At 37.0% G+C, this 23,319-nt stretch overlaps 1 protein-coding gene across 1 annotated transcript in view; it reads left to right on the top strand.

Moving 5' to 3' along the window:
- WWOX (WW domain containing oxidoreductase) overlaps positions 1-23,319 on the top strand; it is a 472,482-nt gene that overhangs the window by 78,300 nt on the left and 370,863 nt on the right. Inside the window, exon 6 of the mRNA XM_050311260.1 lies at positions 17,805-17,893. Coding sequence (XP_050167217.1) covers positions 17,805-17,893 — 89 coding nt within the window. The remainder of the gene's footprint in view (positions 1-17,804; positions 17,894-23,319) is intronic.

Here is a 23,319-nt window from a genome sequence, read left to right as displayed (position 1 = left end):
CTGTCCACATGAGTGGACAGTGCAAGTTTGACTTCAGTTAAAAATGTTTTGCCTACATCTCTGAAAGTGAGATATTGGGGAATGTTTGTCTATCTGAGGTATTTTCCTCTGGCCACTATCATGTTTTTTGTGAATTATTTAAATTGGTTATGATTTTGATTGTTTTTCAGTGTGCTTATGTGTATTAGGAAATGTGGTTTCTCTAGAAAGCACAGCCCAAGACTTATTTATGAGGTATAGAATGAAATATAAAGTTTATCTGTATTTTATATATACAGTACACTTATTGGAGATAAAAAGGTTAAATACCAAAGGTTATTACACTGTTCTGATTACATTTTTAATCACAGGACACAGCTGCAAAACAATGTTATGAGTTTCTCCTCTTTTCAGGTGCTGTCCATTCGGGGGGAATTTATACACACACACACACATATATGTGTAGAGGTAAACATGTCTCCTACTTATCAAGCTTCTCTCAGAACAGAAAAAGTAAAATTAGATTTTTGTAAGCTGGAGTGATGTGCATGTTCTTATTTTCAATGTATGGTAAAGTAATCTTTCCATTTTATTTTTTAACAGTGTTCTATAATACAAATAATCTAGTCTTTTCTTCTGCAGACTGTTTAATTCAGACAGGTTGAAGTTGCCTCCAAAGATTGGCGTCAAATTGAGGAAACCATTCATGTAGTAAATAAGATAATTTGTTTCCGCCCAAAAAGATTAAAATATAGATTTTTTTTATTTATTATTTTATTTTTTTTTTACCCCATATGATTTAACACATACAGTCCCTGCATCTCTGTGATTCTGAATGCATTTTGGAATTAAGCACTTCTACATGGATTTCTGTTCTTCATTTTCTGCACTGCACTTTTAACTTGGATTTCTGGAATTTTAATTAATATAATCAATAAAGATTCTTTATATGTTTCCAAGATATTGATAAGTGTTTATGTAATTTCAAAGTGTGATGGGAAACTGATGTTCCTTATGAAAGGAGAGCTAGTAAGAATAAATTACAAGCCCTACAATTTGAGTATTATTATATAAAAAAATTAGGGAAAGATGTGTTTTGACTCCTGTTTTCTGTGCCATATTTAAGCCAAGAATGCATTTCTTTGTGCTTTTCATTTTTGTGTCTTCATAAAATCTGTTGTTTTTCTAGTTGTTCTTCACCCAGTCTTTCACAATATTGCTCTTACTACTTGTATTTAAAATAATAATTATTAAAAAAGTTTATGAGAAAATTCTACTTGATCAAAGGGGAACAAATACTGTGAAACAAGAGGGTTTTATTTAGTTATATATTTATTTTCTTTTGGCTTGAGATGGTCTTTGAATAGTGTATAGAACATGATCTGCTAGGATTATCTCTCCTAAGCCCCGTGTATGAAGGGCAGACATACCACGTAACTATAAACTATCTGATAGCACATGAACTCTTTCCCTTTTATTCCAGTGTCAGGCTGCCTTTTCTCAAACCATGGAAGTGTAAACACGCTGGCCTGGCCCAAATAACATAGTCCCAGTCCTAAAAAGTTGTAAGCTCCAAAAAATGAGCGTGCCATGCCACGGTGTTTGCAAATTCACCTGCAAATGCAGGTGACTTGAGTTGTAGAGTTGTTCTTTTGGTGTACTGAGGGAAATATAATGTTTTACAGAGGTAAAATATGAATGTGTATAAGGGAATAAAGCAAACCCTGAGTTATTTAAATGGTTCTTGTCCAGCTTGTCACAAAAAACTGGGGGTGTTTAATTAGTCTGGCAGTCTTCTGATTCTTGTTTATGTTTTTTATGTCTTACTAATAGAAGAATTAGAAAGACTGGGGAGTTTTGGGGGAGGGGGGTGTTTACTTAGGAAAAAGAAAAAGGAGCAGTCAGCTGCTGAAAATTTGGCCCTTACTGTCACGTGTTGTGTGTGGGAGTTACTCGCTCTTCTACAGAGGATGTCAGGCTCATTTTGTTGCAGGGTGGTGGAAGCACTGATCTGCCCTTAGGGAATGAAATATTTAGATGTCAGAGATCCTTTCAGAGCAACTAATTAATATTTGAAAACATTTTTGAGGTGAGCATTTATGTCACCACCTTTGTAACCGTAAGGAATGGCAAAAAACTTCTGCTCTTTGGACGTGAAGGTTTATTGTTCTGCTGAAGGTTGGGTTCACCTTGGCCTGCTGTGATGGTCAGAATAGGTTCAGTTGCACATACACTGCAATTTTAAGTGCTTCTCAGATTATATTAGACTTTAGAGAAGTCTATATTACGTGTTATTAAATAAATCTGGACTGCCTTAACCATCAAAAACAAAGAAAAAAGGAAAAGTTTATTTTCTTTGAAGACAAAATAATGGGTTGGCTAACCTTCCTACATGAGCTTGGCTCCTTCATAATGCAATATTAAGTGCATGATGGCTCCTTATCTGTTTTTGTGCAGAATCCATTCCATATAAATGAAGTTGTTTGCTTTTAAGGTTTTCTTTTGTGATGCTGTTTTTGATATCCAATTTTAGGGATTGGTCAGTTCCTGGACGTGCAGATTGTTCGCAACTTTTTTTGTGCAGAAAATCTATTTCTCCACACTGTCTGCCCACATGGTTTGTCCATAGGTATGAATTTCTGAGTGCTTTTTAGCCTCAAGCATTGGCACTTTTATACTAAAAATCTGTGTGAGCAGAAACTTGCACTGCAGAAGTGAAGGCCAGAATGTAACCATAGTGAAAAATGACGCTCAGTAGAGCTGAAAGTTGAAATGTCTCCCAGAAAATTTCCATGTTAGAAATATTAAACTGGCTGTTAAATAAACACAAACAACAGATGAGATTTTTCTGAGACTCAAAGAAGGTAAAGTGGCCTGTTAACAGTCTTGGTTTCTCCTTGGTATTTACACCAACCTTGGTATTTAGAGTGTGATTCACGTTGTCCCGGCAAATTCACTTACTCAGGTTTTGCGAAAGAAATATTCCTGAGCCTTGCATCTGAAATCAGATCTCAGCTCTTAATTATTTAGTTAGTTGGCACTAGATTGTCCTAAAGTCATCTAAAATACTATAAACACTCTCATTCCTTACTGTATATTACTTTGGTAGTTTTGAGTGACAAAACCATTTAGACACCGTGGCTGTTACCATATCATGGTTTGAAAGGTAAAACAGCTCATGATCATCTCTTTAATAGGAACACTCTGTGATTCATAGGTGGTGAATATTTCATGCACTTTGCATTTGCCTTTGTGCAGGAGGGTAAATGGAAAGTAAATCCATGTGTACTTTAGACAGTAAAAAGGCATTACTTTGTTACATCATATAAACATGTAGATTTGATTCTCTCCTTACTCATGCTGTAAAAAGAAAGTTTTAAAGTGTTTAGCCGTACCTGAAAATGTAAATGCACGAGCCTAATGTAATGCTGAAGAAAAATTAAGACAAATGATACTGCATCCTTGCCACAAACTGCAGCTTGTACAAAATTCACTTTAGTTATTATACTGTGAATACGTGTGCTAAACCTCCTCTGTGTATGCACAATTTATGTTGAATGCAACATGAATCATTTTAATAGACCAAGCAAAAAGTCCCCAAAGTCAATTTTCAAATTATGAACCTTGGAACAGAATATAACAACAATGAACAACAAATAGTTCAGATTTTATTCTGAACTACAAATGAACCATTAAAGGTACAGTATACTCATTCAGAAAAACAGTTTTTCCTTATCATCATAATGGCTAAAAAGCATAACAAGGATATTTCATAAAGGTCAATTCTAAATTTTCTCTTTTTCTGTACCTTATTAAGAGGGACATTCATGAAAACTGATACCATGAAGAATATAACATCTGTTGTGAGACTTGGATGATTGTGGTTAGATTCTGTCTCTGGTCTGCCCTGTAACCTTAAGAAATTATTTTTTAAGTCTGGTTTTAATGCTTTAAAATTCAGGAATCCATTCAGAATTACTGTTTAATGAGTGACTTGGCTGCAGATGGGTCATTTCAGAGGAAAGCCTTTCTGCTGCCTGATTGCAGCTGCCCAGTGTTACCAGGACACAGCAAAGGTGGTAGCAAATGATCACAGGTCTTTTAAAGGTTGATAAGGAAATAAAATTCAACAGAAAGGAAGAAAGAGTATTTGAGTGTCATCTAAAACCTGGACTCGGTAGGTTGGGCTTGCTGTCAGTCTAGAAGTAGGTGGCAGATTCTGCAGCCCCCAGGATGTGTGGGCTGCACATCAACTTTTGCATAGAAATTTCCATGGTGGCTTACATGCTTGGTTTTTCCCATCTTAAGAAGCAGTTATCCCTCATATTTTTGAATGCACAAACCTTACTGAGCTGCATGTAAGGTGTGTTTTGTTTATCTGAGCCTTACTTGTGGGTGCCCTTACATATTGGGGTGCTCTGGGAGATAAAGTGGTTGTATCTCCTCCTGTTTTTAATCATAATGCTTAATGGGGGATCTGTATCTCTCTTTTTTTTCCCTTTTTTTTTTTTTTTTTCTCTTAAAAGGATTTGAATTAGCAACCTCAGTTCTAGAGGTGAGTGTTCAGAGCAGAAGGTAATTGTATCTGAAGGAACCTTCTCTATTCCTTTCCCTAAAAAGCTTAAGTAGTCACTCAACTGGAGGCAGAAAAATTTATGCCATTCATTTGGGATGGTCTAAGCTTTGCTCCTTGTTTTATGCAAGAAGGGTAAGAGTGGAGCTGAGGAGTGCAGGGCACTCCAAGAGGTGCACTTGGCATCTGGTGGACTGAGTGTGGCACCAAATCTGTCTGGGTTCTGCAGCCTGTCTGTGCTTCTGTCAGGTGTGAGGGTGGTTGCCCAGTTTCTGGTTCTGTATCATTACTCTTTTCAAATGCAGTGAGGTGCCCTGTCCAGAGGACAGGCAGAGGAAGGGTGTAATTAGTGTTGCACTGGGCTGCACTGAAGACTCAGCCAGGTGTGGAGGAGATTGGAAGGTAGTTATGAATGAATGTCATTATTTTGACAGGATGATGAATTAACATTTCTAGCTTTGGAGCCTAACTTAAAGTGGTTTCGTGTGGTCTGGTCGGCACAGGGGCCTGCAGCTTGTGGCACCTTCAAAACAACATCTTGTAGCTTGGAAACAACCATCAGCAAACTGAAATGGAAAATGATCTGCTGAAAGGGATTCCGTTCAGGCCTTTACTTTGGCTCTCATCCCTCTGCTGCTTTTGATACAATATTTAAATCTTAAATATATTTACTTATTTAAAGCAAGTGATTTAACTTCCTAACTGCAAAATGGTGTTTCTAAAAGGAAAGATGAATTTTTCAGTGTGCTTTGGTTGCTGTCAGTTTTAATGGGAACCTTTCAAAACTTTGTGGGGGTCAGGTATGACAAGGTGTTTACCTTTAAAAATGCAAGTAGGTATTTGCTTAAGCTTTCTATATTGCTGGATGGAAATCAGGAAATTGGGAGCCAGATCTGTAACAGTACCATGTACTTTTCCAGAGCTAGCAGTTACTTGGTGGAACTCCTTTTTTTTTTTAGGTGGATAGTCATCTCATTCTTCAGGAACAAGCAGAGTCAACACCTTTAGAAAGTTATTATACGGCTCTTTATGGAGTTCTGAGAAGAAGCTCAGGTTTTTGTCTCCTCTGTTTTTATTGTTTTCTTGGTTTTTTTTGGACAGGTCCAGCACCATAGCATGAGGCATTTGAAAAACTAAATTGAAACCAAATGCTTACAAGTGTTAAAAGGCATCTAAATGGTTGGCTTACATATGCTCATTGCCTCATCTACTTCATTGATGGTATTTTTCATTGCTGCATACATTCATTTATGAAATGTTCATGGATTTAGTTGATTAGACAGATGCTGTTGATTTTTTTTTTTTAAACAAAATTCAGTACTTTTGGAGCCTTTGCATTTCTTTTTAACTCGTCTCTGTCCTCCTAAGATTGCCTACTTAATCAGAGTCTTATAAATATAAACCTTCTCTACCTTATTTTCTTGGCATCTCCTTTCAGATGGGCCTTAGAGAATAAGTGAGTCATGCTTCGAAATGCTCTGTTGTACCTTGTGCAATTCAGGGCTCCTTAACTGGTCAAATTTTCTGTCTAGATTGGAGAAGACAGAACGAAGTAGAGGAAAATAAGACTAAAAAATTGTACTGAGTGGTGTTGTGGGAGGGGAGAAGAGGGCTATTTTCTTTTGACTTTGTCAGCCATGTAGTTAAAAATAGAAGTTGTCAGTGGTCCTGGGCTTTTCAAGCTGCAAATATCATGAGAAAAAGAATCTAACTCCAAAGTTCACAGCTGTTGTGTAACACAGTCAGTTCTGGAAGTGTTTTATAAGGTACATCATGGCTATGAAATTTTTACCTGAAAATAATGCAAGGATACTGTAAACTATTTAACATGGTCTGTGGAGCATAGCATAGGAACCACAGGTTTCCTATGAAAAACTGCAGAGTTCTGACTGCTTTTAGCATTAGAGGGCATAAAATTATTGTAGCTACTATGAAAGTATACAACTATCTTGCTTCATCAAAAATTAACTTTCCTTTTTAATTTGCCCTTGCATTTTGACTGAGTCAAATCTTCAACTAATTTTATGGTATCAAGGCAAAAGGTATGTCTTGGTGGTTTTTGGGGGTTTCTATTTTGCCTTCTTGCCTACCATTCGGGGGTACTAATTATATGTCAATGAGCCACAGAGGTCTCACCAAGACTGCTACAATATCTTATCTATGCTACATCATATCACTCTACAAAATTCTAAGAGACAGCCTGAGCATTGCAGAATGTGAATTTAATACTGGTAGAGGGAGAGTACGGATCAGCAATCCACTGATTGTAGCCAGAACCAAATCAGCTGTAAGATCAGAGAAGGAGCCCTATGGATTTGTCCAGATTATCATCCACTTTGTCGGTCTCTGATGCATGAGAACCTCTCTGACTGATGGAGAGATGAAACAGATTTGCTACAAAAAGGAGCAACAACAAATGCTGAAAATACCTTCTTTTTGTTGTAGATCATGAGATGTAAAAGTTATGAAAATGCTATGTATGTACAGAAGGATGTTATTTATATTCCGTTATTCCAATATAATGGAATATTCCTCAGCATCATGCATTTTCTTCATTTTGTGATGTATTATATGGCTTTTTGGTGTAACTACACTTTTAGATCTTATTGAATAGAATTTATGTGTTGCCTTATGGAAAACTTGTTTCATAATTCATTAATTATTTACTATTACTTGACCTCACAGTAGATGAAAAAAAAAACCCCTATCCCATAACCGTAATTTCAGTTCTCTCTAGTGTGAAATCAATCACATTCCACATGTTTTATATTATTTAAAATGTGAATGATGAAATTTTCTTGTGGATTTCTCCTGAGTTACCGAGAACTTTCAAACAGGAGGGTGTGGGAAATGTGCAGGCTGTGCCCTGCAGACCTGAGTGAATTCCTGATTGAGTTGGAATCGCTGCAGGACCATTTGCAGTGGATGGGCTGTCCCTTTTTGTCAGTGGCAAAACTGTGCTCAGAAAAGGCAGTCTGGGGCTGGTAAAAAAAGACCAGGAGTATTTTGTAAAAATCTACTTCGTGGGATTTCTTTTTTCTTTGTGTACGAGGATGTATTTAGATAAGGACGTGGCGCTTAATTAGTGCTTCCTCCCTGTCCCTACAACCCAGATCGTGCTGATGATGTTACAGAACAAGTTTGATGTGCGCAGTTTCCAACCCCTTTGCAGCTGGATAATGCAGAGCTCATTTCTGGTGTTTGTGTACCCTGTCCTATGGGAGGAAAGTGATGGGTGTTGTGTTCATATTTACAGTTCAGGAATGCCGTGGGAAGGAGCCTGGTGCCCGCAAGAAAGTGATGGAAGTTCTGTTAGTGATACTAAAATACACTTTCTGATTTCTTTGGCAGTCATGTCTGAAAATACATGAGTAGATAAGAGGAGAAATCAGTAATGCACTTGAGATTTGGAGGATCCTTTTTTTTTCTGAAAATCTGCAAGCCAAGTATCATCAGAAACAAGTGTTTTTAAACTGTATTTTACACAAGAGAAATATTTGTGGAACAAATTTTATTTGTACCTCACGTGCATAAACAACATAAGATTTTTGTCCTTGACAAAAAATCTTGCCTTCTATTATTAATTCTTTCTCCTTTTGCCTGCATATATTCCCATATTTTTTTGCTGTACAAAATATGCTCTTTCTCCATTTTTCTTTCAGTGGTTAAATGCCAAATATTGTAAGTTCTAAAACATGTCCAGATTGCATCTTATGCAAACTCCTGACTACTTCAGGAACATGTATAATCATATTAAACAAAAGCCACTCCAGCTATTCATGTATACACTTTTATGAACGTCAGATGTAATTGATTAAGTAACGAAAGCTTTGTAACTGTAGGTTTTCCTGATACCTGAGCATAGTCAGGAAAAAAAATTCAGAGTACATGTAATATTATACAAAGAAATAAAGTTAATTTTCTTGAAATATACAGTAGAATATATAGACGGAGTTTGGGAAAAAAAATAGTAGAATGAAAAGTATAATGCTATTTTCCTAAGCCACATTTGCTAAATGCAGACTCTTGCAAGGTCAGCAGTTATGTTGGAGTTGAGCAGAAATGGCTTCAGTGGCTTTAACTTTACCAGTGCCCTTGATGAGGTGCAGAGTTGTCAGTATTCTCGTAAAATTCCTCAGTGATGGCTTCTTCTGTTCTCTTTATTTCCTTAAGTGAACATCTGTCTAATTGTTCACCTCCATTGCTTTAGTGCTTTCCTCATGCTTTCTCTGTTTCCAGACAATAAACTTTATTTTCTTCATAAGAATTCAGTCTACGCAAGGGTATTAGGCAGCTTGTTTGCACCTTTTAATTTCTGGAAGTTTTCCAGAAGGGCTTTTTGCTGTAGTTCCAATGGGTTCATCAGTGAATCATGTAACATAATGCAGCATTGTGTTTGGGTTTTTATCCGTTACCTTCTGTTTATAAACATCTGCTTGGAAATTTTCGTTTTGAATTTTTTTTTTGGTTTTTTTTCCCCCTAATATGTTTTACATTTTTGCATGTGGCATATGGGTAAGATATATACAGTAGCTGCTATTTTTTCAGGTGTTCAGGTAGGTACAGCCAGTATTTACCTTAACATTTGGGAAAAGCCTAAGCTACTTGCTTAAACCCCAGGATTTTAAGGTAGAATATGTGCATGCAGAACGACTTCATATTTTTGTTCCAGTTTATACTGTGTGTACTGAATGTATATTAAGAAGCTGATCCGGCCAACCCTTGTACAAGAAATCTTTACTAACGTGATTCAGTCCTTTTATTTCACTTTCTAAAATTACATACATACCAGTGTGACCATTTTCAGTGTATCTCGTAGCTTGGGCATGTGAACAGTTGGGGAAACAAAATAATTTGTATATGTGTTTATCTTTTTGAGGACACTGTTCTGTAAGGTATCTATGTTATGTTGTTTAAATCTATGAGATTGTAACTGTGAGCTGCCAATTAAAATGCCTTAAGTAGGTAATTATTCAGTTCTTTCATTTCTTTATATCATATACTTATTTCTACTCAAGTTGAAGCATCCTGGAATTATTCATTAATACAGAAGTGATGAATTTTAACCACAGGGATATTTTATTTTGCTAAATTAAGAGTGAGGGGAATGAACTACACCTTAAATCTCTTAGCAAGCTTTGACATACTCCAAAATAGCTGCAATGCATTTGTAAACCTGCAGACGTCACTATTCTGCCAATTAATTGTGCTGCACGAAATGCTCTGTAGTGCTATGACCACATTTAAAATATACATTGCTCCCATCTCCCAATTATTGCACTTTGTTTTTAATCTGAAACAATTTCACCAGATCTTTTTAATATTATTGCTTCAATTTCAACATTCCACTAAAAGACAGAGTATGCTTTGCATTTTAAACTGTATGAGCCATGTCCTGAGACTTGTCTTTACTTATTAGTTATTGTTGTTTCAATACAGATTTATGAACTACTTATTTTGTGTCATGTAACATACCATTTTTTGAGTAACATTTTTCAATCTGAACGTAGCTTCCAGGAGGGCAAGCTGCCCAGAACATCAGTGATCTCACAGTTATTACTTTGTGTCATATATAATCTTGTTTTTTTCCTGCAACAAATAAATCTTTGGGCCTCCCTGCAAAAAACATTTGTGGTTACAGTATAATAAAAATAAACCGTTTGTCGTGACTGCAGCTGACATTTATCAGCCTATTTGTGGGTGCTCTTTCTCTCTCTGTATAATACGGAACATAATTTGTCACTTTGTAAATACATTCCAGCCTAAATCCCTGCCAGCATCTGTTAGTGTTTGAAGGATTAATGCACTGCACAGTGCATGTCTGCACTTTCAGGCAACAACATAGCTTATGATTATGGATCATGAGAGAACAGGGAAAAAGGGTTCATTTTGTATTTACTTAAACATTGTTGCCCTTTTGACCATCATGCTTTTCTCGTCTTGTTTGTCATCTTGGAGTAGGGATGGTAAGTTCCCCTCTGTCTGGAACAACAGCATGTGGAATCCTGCTGTAGGTTTTATACACCGGTGTGAGTGGAGCTGTACGTATAAGATAACACATTTTTAATTTTATGGATAATTACCAACAATAATAATGTATTGCAATAGGGATGTTACTGGTTTAGTCCATTTAGAAATTCTGGGGTTTCCCACCATCCTCTGCCGTTTCCAACAAATCCATCGCTCTGTTGCCTCCCGCACTGCTTACTTCTCAGCCACCCATGAGCTGGGTTTGCTTAACTTGAAAAGCTTCAAATTTGAGGGAGTTTTTACCATGAAAAAAGTCTGTAGTTTCTAAATTATCCTGGTGCTGTTTGCCTTGCTGCTCTTTTTGAAAGTGCGTTCTGCTATCGCTTCGAATCTTGCAGAATGAGAGGAATTGAAAGCATCTGAACAGGAGGCTCTCCACAGCTGAGATTCTGCTGCACGTTCCCAGGCTCCCTGGATCATTCCCTAAACCAGGAGATATGTTTATTAGAATAGTAAACCCTACACATGTAACATATTGCCCAGATTATTCGAGATTCCCCGAAGATAAATTCAAATGAGCTTTACAGGAATGGGTGTTTGGAGACAGAAAGAAGTGATCTATATCCAGGGAAAGAAAAAAAAAAATTCCAGCTCAAAGTAGGCTCCCAAGTAAATACCCCCAGTTCATGTGCATTAAGAGCTAAACAAATTCCTATGGCCAAAAGCTACAGTAGGTTTATTTTGTTTTATTTTATTTTTATAATGCATGTAATTTCTTATTATTGAAGCAAATGTGTGCTGTGTGCAATGGCACCCTGTGCATCCAGGAAAAATCAGGGCATTTGGAGCCCACTAACTGAAGTATTCTGAAATTATACTCCAGCATTTTTTGTGTGTGTTTTTGTTCTCTCTGGTTAAGAAATAAATATTTTTTAAAATGTCCTTAGGAGACTAACTTCTCTTACTTTTAGGAGCATGATTTAGGATTGCTGGGGCATGGTTTACTTCACTGCAGATATTAATTTCATAAAGAAATGCAGATGTTTTCCTTTTTTTCCTTTCTCATTATCTTCAGAAGATATGAAAGGCCAAATTTACAGAGATACTGATCTAAGAGTTAACTAATGAAAAGATTGTGAAATAACATTATTGCTTATTTTAGTGGTAAGTGGTATTTATTACAGAAGATTTATTAAAAAAGGATATTAAAATCTGAAAAATGAAGCAACCACAAAGAAACGAGTAAGTGTATTTTACATTTCTTTTTATATGTAGACATTTACTAATAGAAAGATACAGTTTTAAAATTATTGGGGAATTTAAAATGATGGTTGCATGACCAACAAAGGCCTTTCATGTCTAAGTTAAATATACAAACTATACCTGGGGACTTAAATCATGTTTTTCTGTTTGTGACATGGATTTTAAGTTATAGGTAAATTAAGTATTTGGAAGAGGGAAGAATATTGCTGTGAACAGTGACTTGTTTAAATGTGAGGACCAAATGCCAGGTCAGTATTTGGCATCCATAGAAACCGAACTTCTTCATGTCAGGTTGTCTTAATCACTTTTCTACGTCTCTCACCTTCAGAATTTTGGTGGCTCATTTGTTGCCTTTATGTTTAATCTCTGTCTAAGGGAGGTTCCAGACTTTTCTCTTGCTTTTATAACTCAGCTGAGCTCAAGAGTTCAATCTCCAGTTCAGGCGATTCCTTCCAGGCTATTTTGTGTGTGGATCTTCCTTTGCAACTTTAGGATGTTTATTTGCAGGACAATCCTACAACAGCTTGAGGACTTCAGGATTTTCTGAAGAGGCCTCTTATTGCTCTAAGTTGTAAATGACGCCAAAAAGATTAACACTGTCCTCTGCCAAACATCCAGAATTGTTCTGGAGAAGGGATAGAGACATAAGACAACGATACAACTAATAATTCATTCTTCATGATAGGATGCCAGTCCAAGGATGATCAGTAATCTGAGCAGTTTGCAGGCGCATCCTGACCCATTACATTTTGATATATGTGCTGTTCACTTGACTTGGGTGAAGGCAACCCCTGCAGGAATTCCATTTTTGTGAAGAATGGGAAGATCTAGTTACTTCAGCAGGAGGAACCAGGCTTTACAAAATCAGGGTTTGGGAGAGCTCACACACAGCATCAAAATGTCTGACAGGATTGAGCAAAAAGAACAGTGGAAACATTTACACCAGCAAATTATGACCAAAATACAGGTAAACCAAACACACAGGGAAATAGTGTAACCAAGCATGAATAAATAAATTTCCTTTCCAATGAAAGAAAGGGAATCATTTTCATCTCCGATTTTCATGGAGTTAGTCCCAGCTATTTCCCTGTACATCACATAAATAGGTTGATAAAATAATTAATGTTTAGGAAATTAGTTTGTGTTGTGTACCTTCTCTTGCATAAAATTAGTGAAAAATTGAAACTACTGAATAAGTATTGCTAATATTGGGGGCTGAGGGTGGGGGGGAATAGAAAAATGAATGTATAAATGTTTCCCCCTGAGGTCTTCTAATGAACTTTATTAAGGTATATCAGGTGTAGCAGAAGAACATATTACTAAAGCATCTAGCACATGTTTTGGATTGCTCTTAAAGCAGTGTGATGCATCTGTCCCCATCAGCTCCATGGGAAGTAGCTGCAGAGCATTCAAAACACACCACCAGGTAAAGCTGGCGTTGCATAAATACAGTTTTGAATGAAGTACCAAATGTTGACTACATTAGGGACAATAATACTTGCAGCCCTAATCCTGAGTGAAAGCCTTTTTCCCCATTAGGTACCTCCATAAATAGTGCATGGCACTGGCTATTGACTGTCATAAGCTATGTGTCAAATTGTCAGACGTGCTTCTAAAACATCCCCTGCTCCATCCTCAACGTGAAAATATGAGTGTGTTTGGGCACTGCTTGTCAAATGCTGAGATTTGGTTGTTTGTTTACCGATTTTCAGATAATTCCACAGATTTTTCATCAGCTTTGGTGTCAAGTTCTCTTTTTTCCTGAAGATTTTATGTTTCTCACACTGCATATAAGGAGTATCTGCATTCCAAGATGTTGTCATGAAGATTTTTTCTGTATCAAATTAAACTGCTTTTTACCAGTTGATTGTACTTTCAGTTCCTTGAAGTCAGATATTTTTGTTGTTGTGCTATGTATTCAGTTTTGAGTTAAGGGCTTTTAAATGTCAAAGATATATATACACACTATTTTCTGAGAGTAAAATTATACAGTAAATTATGTAGTGTCCACCAAGGTACATTTTAAGTAGGCCCTTACAAAATGACTTGTACTTACATAAGATACAGGGGCTACAGCATATTTATTAAGACTCTTCAACTCTGTATGAAACTGGAGCAGTCAGAAGTAATGGTGTCTGCTGAAAGATTCTTTATCATATGAATTTACTTTTAGTCATCTATTATTTATTTCAGCTATTTCATATGCCATTATAATAAATATTATGACAGAGAAAGCTTTTATGCTTCAACTTATTGTACTGCTCTTCACTTCCTTGCAATCCTTCAGGAAAATGTAGCTATGCTTTACCTATATTTAACGTAAATCATCACTTACATTTGAATGAAAAATTCACTATGAAAAAAGGCTCCTTCTTCAATACCAAGACACAAATGCACAATCATGTTTACTGCCAAACTACTCTACCATGCAGTGTTCATTTTTAAACAATTTTTAAGCTGTAAAGTGAAGACATTGCATATAGTGAAATAGCTGGCTTTCTGGGGGTTTTCACTTTTGTGTTAGCTTTTGGCTCAATAAGCTTTTTTCTAGCATGAGTGCAAAGTATAGCCATTTACACTTAAGCATTTTTAATGTTTTTCTCCAATAGGGAGCAGCTTACACACAAAACTGAACAAACTCTTTGCTGGTGTTTCATAGAATAATGAAATTCACCTGGAAACAGTGATGAAATGCTTTTAGAACCGGGCATGAAATCGTGAAATACAAGAGAAATTTTTTTCTTTGCTCTTTTCAAAATGTTATTATGTTGGGTTTAAAGGAGAACTTGCTAGAAGCTGGAGAATGATTCACCTTCAGCTGTTCCTCCAAAGACAGAATGTTGGTGCCTGGACATTGTTAGCACGAGTTCATTTTGCACAGGCTTTCAACAGCGCCACATAGTAATGATCCTGTGATTTAGAAGTGAGCTCTTTAAATTATGCTACACTCATTCTATGATCTAGTTTCCCCTCAAATGATGTAATTGAAAATAAAGTAGTAGAGGGAGCATTAATACCTTTTGTCAATTTAATTTTTAAAATTCCGGAGTTCCCTGCCTTAGCGCATCGATTTTACGATGTCAGCTTAAGGACTGTCTCCTGTATTTGGGAAAGTGGCAAGTCTCATTTAAGGTTTCACAACATAAAATGAGGCATAATTCAGTACTGAAAACATGTGAAGGGAAATGGTGAGAGACATCAGCATAATACAATTATGACACATTAGATCAGGATTTGCAGCCTACCATTAACAATCAGTTCTGACTGCAGAGTACAATTACAGTTAAGATGCCTTTTAGCAAAAGATGGTTTTTAGTTTTATTTTTTTATTAAGAAACCCCATGCTTTTCTATACATGTCACAATATGTGACACCTAGGCTCCTAGGGAAAGAGGGAAAACATTATAACCAAGGTAATACTGAGCTACTATAAGAAAACAAACATAAAACCTTCTACTTGTCATTGATTAGAGATACTCTTACATTATTAAGAGCATATCTTGCAAGTATATTGCCTTATTCGTAGCTTTTTTAAAAAGATATTGTGATACAGAAGTAAGAGTGGGAAAATTTGGATTAAAAATTATCTGTTACTAGAAGTTTAGCATTTCATATTCTCAAGCTGTAGTAGCAACTGATGGTCTACAGAATACCTCTGTAGGGTGAGAGGTGCTGGAACCTCAGTTGACAAGGGAGAATCTGAAACAAAAAAGTTGGGGAACTTGCCTAAGCTTGTGATATGTTAAACTGATTTCTTCCCTCAGTTGTGTTTGGGGAAAAAAACCCTACACTTGGCTTCCTGTGTGCCTTCTGTGGCAGGTTCTGAGCTGAGTGCTTTGGATGCCACATGCTCCAGTTTTCCCTGTGAGGAAAACTAAGTAAATGGGTGTGTCTGTGCTCAGTATGTACCTTGCATGCATATGAAGGAAATATGGCCTGCTACCATCAGTATCCTAAAAAGCAAAACCAGGTAGAAAGTTGAAAAAAAATTTATGATCTTTTAATTTCTGATTTTTAAATTTTCAATATATTAATCCACGAATCCAAGCTGAATCCATTTAACTTCTATTTCAGAAAGCATTTTGGAGGCTTCATACTTTTTTTTCCCTTTTGGACGTGAAGTACAGACAGCTGTCTTCTGTTCTTGGAATCAGTAGCAGAAGCCTAATGCCTGACACCAAGAGGAAAAGGATTACCTGAGTGGTATCACATGGACTTGAGTCTGTGTCCCCAAGGGGACAGCAGCTAACAGCTTGTGGTGTAGTCTGTTGAACTACTTGATTATTATGGTTTTTGATCCCCTTATGTCCCTGTGTTTGTAGCATTCTTGTCCTTTCACCCTTGGGAGAGACAGGAAAATGTTTCGACCGAGGGAAGCAGAAGCAAAGTAAACCCAACTAAGCACACCACTTCTGTAGTAAGTAAACAGCTTTGAACTGCACTGCTGAAGAGAAATTGTTCTGGAGTTGTATTGCATAATGCAAGGCAGCATCATCTTTCTCAAGTCTCTGACCATCAAACAGAAGAAAATATTTACCCAGTGGGGCAAAATGAATTCCAGAGTGATGTGCATCTTGTGAGGGTAAAAAAACCTCTTTGTAACAAAGTTTGGTTTAGCATTTTCAGACTCAGATACTTCCTATGGAGAATGAACCTGTGGAAATCTTAGTTGTGTTTGTTTTGCTGTCCTGATAAGTCTGGCTGGAATGGGACAAAAGGAATTTGAGTGATACTCTGTTTGTACCAAACCTGCAAGGTAGTTGTAGCAGGCAGAATGGGTACCAGCAAAATAGAAAACAGATGTAGGGAGAGAAGTGCCAGATGCAATGAAACAGGGAGATCAGATGATTTACTTGAGCTTGGGGGACAATGGGAGCACTCTTCCCAACTTCCTTTTGTGCCGACACGTGAGCTGCTTCCTTTCTGTTCCCTCAGCAATGTTCCCTTGTCGTTGAGCAGCGATCATGGCATATCCTTGTAATCCCAGTAGAGTTCCTGTTGCACTGTGGTGCTAACAAAGCTGCTGTTGCCTCCCCACCCAAACGCTGCCTTTGCTTACATGGTACCGCTGCATCTGCTCATCTTCTCACTACCCTTTCTTTTAGCAGTGCTAATGCCTGGTTTGAACTGTGACTGTCACTGGGAGTACATGGAGTGTCCCTCTAGGTATTTTTTTCCCAAATAAGCTAAGCAGAGTGGGCTGAAATTTGACATTTTTAGGCTTGGGGGAGAGTACGGGGCTTTTGGCGGCTTTCTTTTATGTGCCAGAGAGTTTATGTGGGCTGGACCTTAAAGCTCGTCTTGTTCCAACCTCTTGCTATGGGCAGGGACACCTTCCACTATCCCAGGTTGCTCCAAGCCCTGTCCAACCTGGCCTTGAACACTTCCAGGATGGGACAGCCACAGCTTCTCTGGGCAACCTGTGCCAGGGCCCCACCACCTTCACAGTAGAAGTACATATATAATATGCACTGGTAAACTCTTATTGTATGAAAAACTGTGTAGGCTGATCAGTTGTTTTCTGTAGCCATTTTATGGTGTCTTTTATATCACCTGCTATGCACAGTAGATTGTTTTGGATTCATATGTGCAAGTCTGAAGTTAGCTGATTTTTACAGAGTATTTACTGAATTTTTTTTTTCTATTGGTACGGTATGTAAAAATAGCAGGCATTGAGAATAACAGTCTGCTTTTTATTTTATGAGTTACAGAAGTTTCACCACCAAAATGGAAGCCAAAAGATACCTTATTAACCTTAACACTGCCCTGTGTCGATTCATTACGTTGTATAAAGCTGTGCATTACATAGTGTATGTTTTTAGCAGAACCACCAAATCACAATGCTACTTTTGGCACTAAACATTGTGCTCCTCCATTCCTTTTGATGATTTGTATTCACTTTGGGGTTATAAAGTTAAACAAGGGAATCAGACAAGTTTCATAACACATTTACTGTAACACGATCCTGTGAACTAAACATGCTGTTATTTATCTTTTTTTATATTTTCTCTTGTTCCAGCATAAAGCCAAGGTAGAAGCAATGACCTTAGACCTTGCTTCTCTTCAGAGTGTGCAGCACTTTGCTGAAGCATTCAAATCCAAGAATCTGTAAGTACTCAGAAAATTATATGTAATAATTTCTTGTTATTTTAATGTCTTTATCAGCTGAGCCCAGTTGGCAGAATTCACCAAAGTTGGACAGATCAGCAACTGCAGTTAGTGAATAATCTGTTCACAGGAATTTTTTTTCCAATGTAAATTAAAGATCATTTGTTTTCATACTAATTAAAAAAAATAAATTACAGAACTCTTGTTATTCCATGTGTAGCCCCAGCTTTAAAGGGCTTTTTTACCCCTGTGTCTATTGGAAAAGGCCAAAGCTGAACTGCATAAAAAACAGCTCAGAAAACTTTTAACAGTTTTGCAGTGGTTTGGAAGAGGTCAGTGATGAACAATTAGCACACTCCTTGTCTTACTTTCTTTTCTAACCTTCTCTCTCTCTCTTTTAATTTTTAAACCTTTAAAAAATATAGCCCTATGAGCCAGACAGCTCCATTTTCCAGACCTGTATCTAGAATAGTCCATAATAAAGAAAAAAGGAGAGAGAGTGTGATAATTACATCACTTAATATTAGGCAAATTTATCTGGAGATTATCGGGTTAGCTTCCAAATGGTTTATTTTATTTAGCTTGAACAGAGCAATGAATCTCTGAATTGAAGAAATTATTTGAAATCTTTCAAGTTCTACAGTTTGACCCATTGATTGTTGGGAGTATTCAAACTTAGCTTTTTTTTCTGAAAATATTTCTGTAACAGATATGCATCTTCCTGTTCTTCTCAAGAGATTATGGCCTCTTAGACAGCTTTGAAAATACATTGTCATAGAGAAAGTGTATAACAAAGAATGTTTTTTCACTTTTGAAATACTGCCAAAGCTAAATCTCACATGGATAGACAGATGACATTTTAGTACTTATAGGTCTTTTAGATTCAAAGAATTGTCAAAACTGACTTCTAACACAAGTCCCTTTACTGCCAAAGTCCTTAGTATCAATATTTTCTTATCATGTCATCTTCATATATTAAAATTTCTTGGAAGACAAATCCTTGCAGTATTGCATCTTTAATACTAACTCGGTTTTGTAATGTAAGAGCAGTAAGTGTTTTTAATTTAGCATCTTCATGCTTCTAATATGCTACACTTCTTTAAAAACTATATGGTACAGTGGAAAGTCAAACCCACCCTTCTTCCAAATGCAGCTCTTAACTTGATTTGTGTGTTGTAGATCATATCATGGTCATCCTAGCTAGTCCATTTGGTATGGCATGATTACAAATCCTTAGAAGTGAACATGCTTAAATCAGTTTTTGCCAGAGAACTTAGAAAATGAGAATATCTAGAATCAGGAAAACCTGCTTTATTTTTGTTGGCATGCACTCTTTTACCAGTGTAGGTCTGTTAAGCTACCTTGTCAGTGATGGACAAGTTTTACTAATATTTCACTCTAATTTTATTTGGAACGTTTTTAGCAACAGACAGCATCTAAAGCCTGTGCCTTGCCTTCAGATATTTCTGTCTCAGATGTGTGCTCAGATGTGCCTGTGTCTGGCAGGAATGCTCCAAGCATTGTAGGAAAGTCTAAGTTCTGTATCTGTTGTGAGACTTGTGGGGTTTTGACCAAAATGAATTGCCAGTTATATTTTGTTTAAAGTCTGAGGCTGGATGGAAACCAGACCCCACACACTGCCTGCAGCAGAGGATCTTTTATCTGATACAGGCACGGAAGAGTTACCTTACAATCATCTGCACTGGCAGGAGAAGGGACTGGGAGACCTGCTAGGTCTTTCTGGCCTCTGATTCCTTGTGATTTAACTATGTCTGGATAAGGTCAGAAAAGCAATTATATGGCAATAGCACCTTATTACTACAATGCTGGGCCTATGTGTTTGCCAGCACTAATGTACCCTAATGACTTTTGTCTCTTTGTCATTTATTTGCTTTGCCTCAGTGTCCAGAGGCTTTTGTCACATGGGTGATTCCTTTGCACTAGTGGCTTTATGAGCAATTGAAAGGAATCTTACAAGGCTTCAGGGACAGACTGAGCCTTGTTCTTTATGCTTTGGCCAGTCTTGTCAGTTGGCAGCCTAACTTCCTTAGGAGGGATCGATATCCCTGATCTCACGGACCTGTATGGGAAGGATTGTGATACATCCACCCCCATTCCAGTGAGGTATCTGTCACTCCTGTTAATGGCCACTGGAATTATGTTAAAAGCATAGAGTTTTCTTTCTTATAAAAAATGTTATAAATTTCTTAACAAAAAAGCAGTAGGGAAAGCAGATAAAGTGTTAGGGGTTCTTTCCAAACAAAACTGTTTTTTAAATTCTAAGTTGTTTAAGTCTTGGTTTCTGGGAGAAACTGCAATAATTTCTTAGTGTGAAGGAGAAATTTTGTGTGAACACACACATTCTAATAAAGATCTGTATTTCATTTCTCACAGCACTTTATGTGAAGAAGCCTTTAGTAAGTATTCAGTGGTGAACATCTTAAACTTCTGGGTGCAATAGTTTTATTCTCTGCTTAATTTCTCCAGTCTGGTTTCTAGGACATTTGGTATTTTCCAGAATGTGTTGGTCTTGGTGACACCTGACCTAATAACTAAAAATTTAAAAAATAGAGAATAGATAGGCATGCCTTCTGAAATTCTGCTTTTCTGTGACAGTTCATGGCTCTAGGTGCTATTTTTTGTTAGCAGATATAAGGGTGTACTCACAGTCACATCACAAACAGGGAGCCTGTTCTTCCCTGATTGATAGCAACTGGAAAACAGCCTTCAAGGATTGTGTCTCACAGATCTCTTCCTGGATGAGAAAACTGAAATGGAAACACTCCAGAAAAGGATCCCTAAATTTCACTGAATCCAAACATCCAAACCTTTGGCAGCTGGGAAAGGTGGTGATGGTGGGATGGCAGGAGGCAGAGGGGAAATTGCTGAGTTTGTGAATCTCCCGCCTTAATCAAATAACTTGTAGAGAAAAAAAAACAACCAAAAACCTCCTTGAATGTGCTTGGGAATCTGAGAGATTGTGGAAACTACGTGAAGAATGAAGAAATGTCACCCTGTGCTCGGCAGGAATTTAATGGGGCTGGTTGCATACAGAAAACAAATGATGCAACAGAGGGAGCCTTGAGAAAAACATAAATAATAAATGGGAGGAAAGAGGTACTCTGAAAAGAAATATTTAATATGAATTGGAGTTGTAATTTAAAGCTAAGAAGCCTTCCTTGTTTGAAAGTAAAAGTCAGATGATTCATCTCCAAGTTATCATGCTTCTGAGATTTGATAGGAATCTTTTATTCCTATTTGGATTTGTTAGGTGTTGCAGCCTTGTCCACAGATAAAATTGGATCTCAGAGTATATAAACACTGGTAACTTATGCCATATCCCTATAAATATATTCTAGAAAATCCTTCATCCTTACTGAAAAAAAAAAAGATTTTTTTGTTTGCATTATCTACACTCTTGAGTTGATACAGCTGGTTCTCTTTCTGAGACTTTTTTTATCCATGCAGTTTCAAGTAAAGCTTTGGGGAGAAGGGTTTTTCAGATTATTTTAGATCCTGCAGTTCTGTGATTGCAGCACTTAAACTTTCCTTATGGGCAGGATAGTGTCCTCCAGTTTTTCTTGCTCTGGCAGTTAGAAAAATTCTGTGGGCAGAATAAACTAAACAGTAGCTTAGTTGGGTCTCCCAAAGACGACTTTGGGAGAAGACAGAATAAAAAAAAATTGCTGTTTAATGTTTGATCTACCTCTTACTGTGTTGTAGCACAGCCTGAACACCGTGTGACATAAATAAATACATAAACACATGAAATGGATGTCCAATAAAAAACAGGGCTCAAGGATTTCCAGCACAAATTTTTTTGAGAAAGCCAGCTGTCTTTTAGTATTTTAGTATTTCTGGCTTGTTTTCTGCTGATACATTCCCCACTGGATATTTCTGCCAGGAGTGAATGAACTTCATCTTCCTTCCTTGTGAAGACACTGCTGGGATTAGGATGAGAATAGGAAAAGGGATCTCAGTGCATCTAAATGGCTGGATTTGTTCAAGTTACTTCTTATATCTGTACCAAGTCTTTCCCCTCTGCTAGTTTCCAGCTCAGGCAGTTGATTGAATGTCTCTGTTACGGAAAATCAAATAAATGATCTGTTTATAATAATGTTCTGGGCTAAGATGGATTTGGCATTAGCTGATTTTTATGCAGCTGGAAGAGGCAGACCAACCAATCTTTCATATTTGGCTTTTGGAACTTAAAAAAAAAAAAACACTGAATGGAATCTCCTCTTCATTGAGTGGGCACAATGTGAGGAATTATGGTTGGTATTAATCCCCTTTATAGACAAAATGACTGCCCTGCTGTGATTGTCTGCAACACAGCATTTAAATTTAGCCGGTGTCAGTGCTGGATTGTTCAGGGTCTGTAGGACTGGTATTTGTGTAGGAGTGTGGATGTGTGGAGGTGGTATATATTTGACTGAAACCTGCATACTTCAGCTGGGGAACAGCACTAATGGTTCAGTTCTAAATCTTCCAAAATAGCAACATTTGTTGTCATCGTTTACAGCCACGGCATTTGCCTGCTCCTCGTCATAAGAACACTGCCACGCTCAAAGCAGCGAGCAGAAGTGAGCAGTAAAGTTAAAAATTAAATTTTATGTGCATCTTCAGTTTGGAGCAGTGCACAGTGCCACTTGGTTTGAATTAAAGGTATCTTCTGCCAAACAGTAAGGCATTAATTTAATGTTCTCAATGTTTGAGGAAAAAAAAACCCCAGAAATTTTCCTGAAAAATCTTGAATTACTTCAAAGATACGAAGCAATGTTTGCCAACAGCTACTAGTAAGAATTTTCTGAATTGGTAGCAGCAATTCACAATTATGCAGGACTTCCAGATGTAGATCTTCACTGCGTTTACTTTACTTTAGAGTAGGAATTTTTATTTTTTTTTACATGTGGTAAGAATTGGCACATGCTGACAGAAATATGGAAATATGTAGAAATATGGAAAAGACAGCAGTTATGAATTATGATTCTCCATTTGGAAGTTTAGTCTCTTCTTATTTCCTAAACCAGACCCAAAATGGCCTCCTTAGCTGAGACCTCAAACTCTCTGAGTACATTCATTTTTCATGCTGCAAGCAGAAACGTGCTGAAACCTTGTGGGTGCAATTAAGATCTCAGAGCCTGCTGAAAATTCAATCCAGAATATGATTTTTCTGCATTTTCATGTATTATAACTGACACACTACAGGTGTGTCAAGTTATTTTGAATTCTAATTGAACCACAATTAAATCGTAGATACTATATGATAAATTCTATGCATATCTGAGAATACATATGTAAAAAATGGGATCTGTTTGGCAAGTTGTTGCATGGGTAACTGAAAAGATCCAGAAAAAATGAATGTATGATTTAGATGAATTGCCAGTGATGCCATTATGTCAATATGCTTAATGGTTCTGTAGTCA

Source organism: Myiozetetes cayanensis, unplaced genomic scaffold, assembly GCF_022539395.1.
Source record: "Myiozetetes cayanensis isolate MyiCay16 unplaced genomic scaffold, myiCay2020 scf16, whole genome shotgun sequence".
NCBI classification, from domain to species: Eukaryota; Metazoa; Chordata; class Aves; order Passeriformes; family Tyrannidae; genus Myiozetetes; species Myiozetetes cayanensis.
This window is presented reverse-complemented; position numbering and strand designations above follow the sequence as displayed.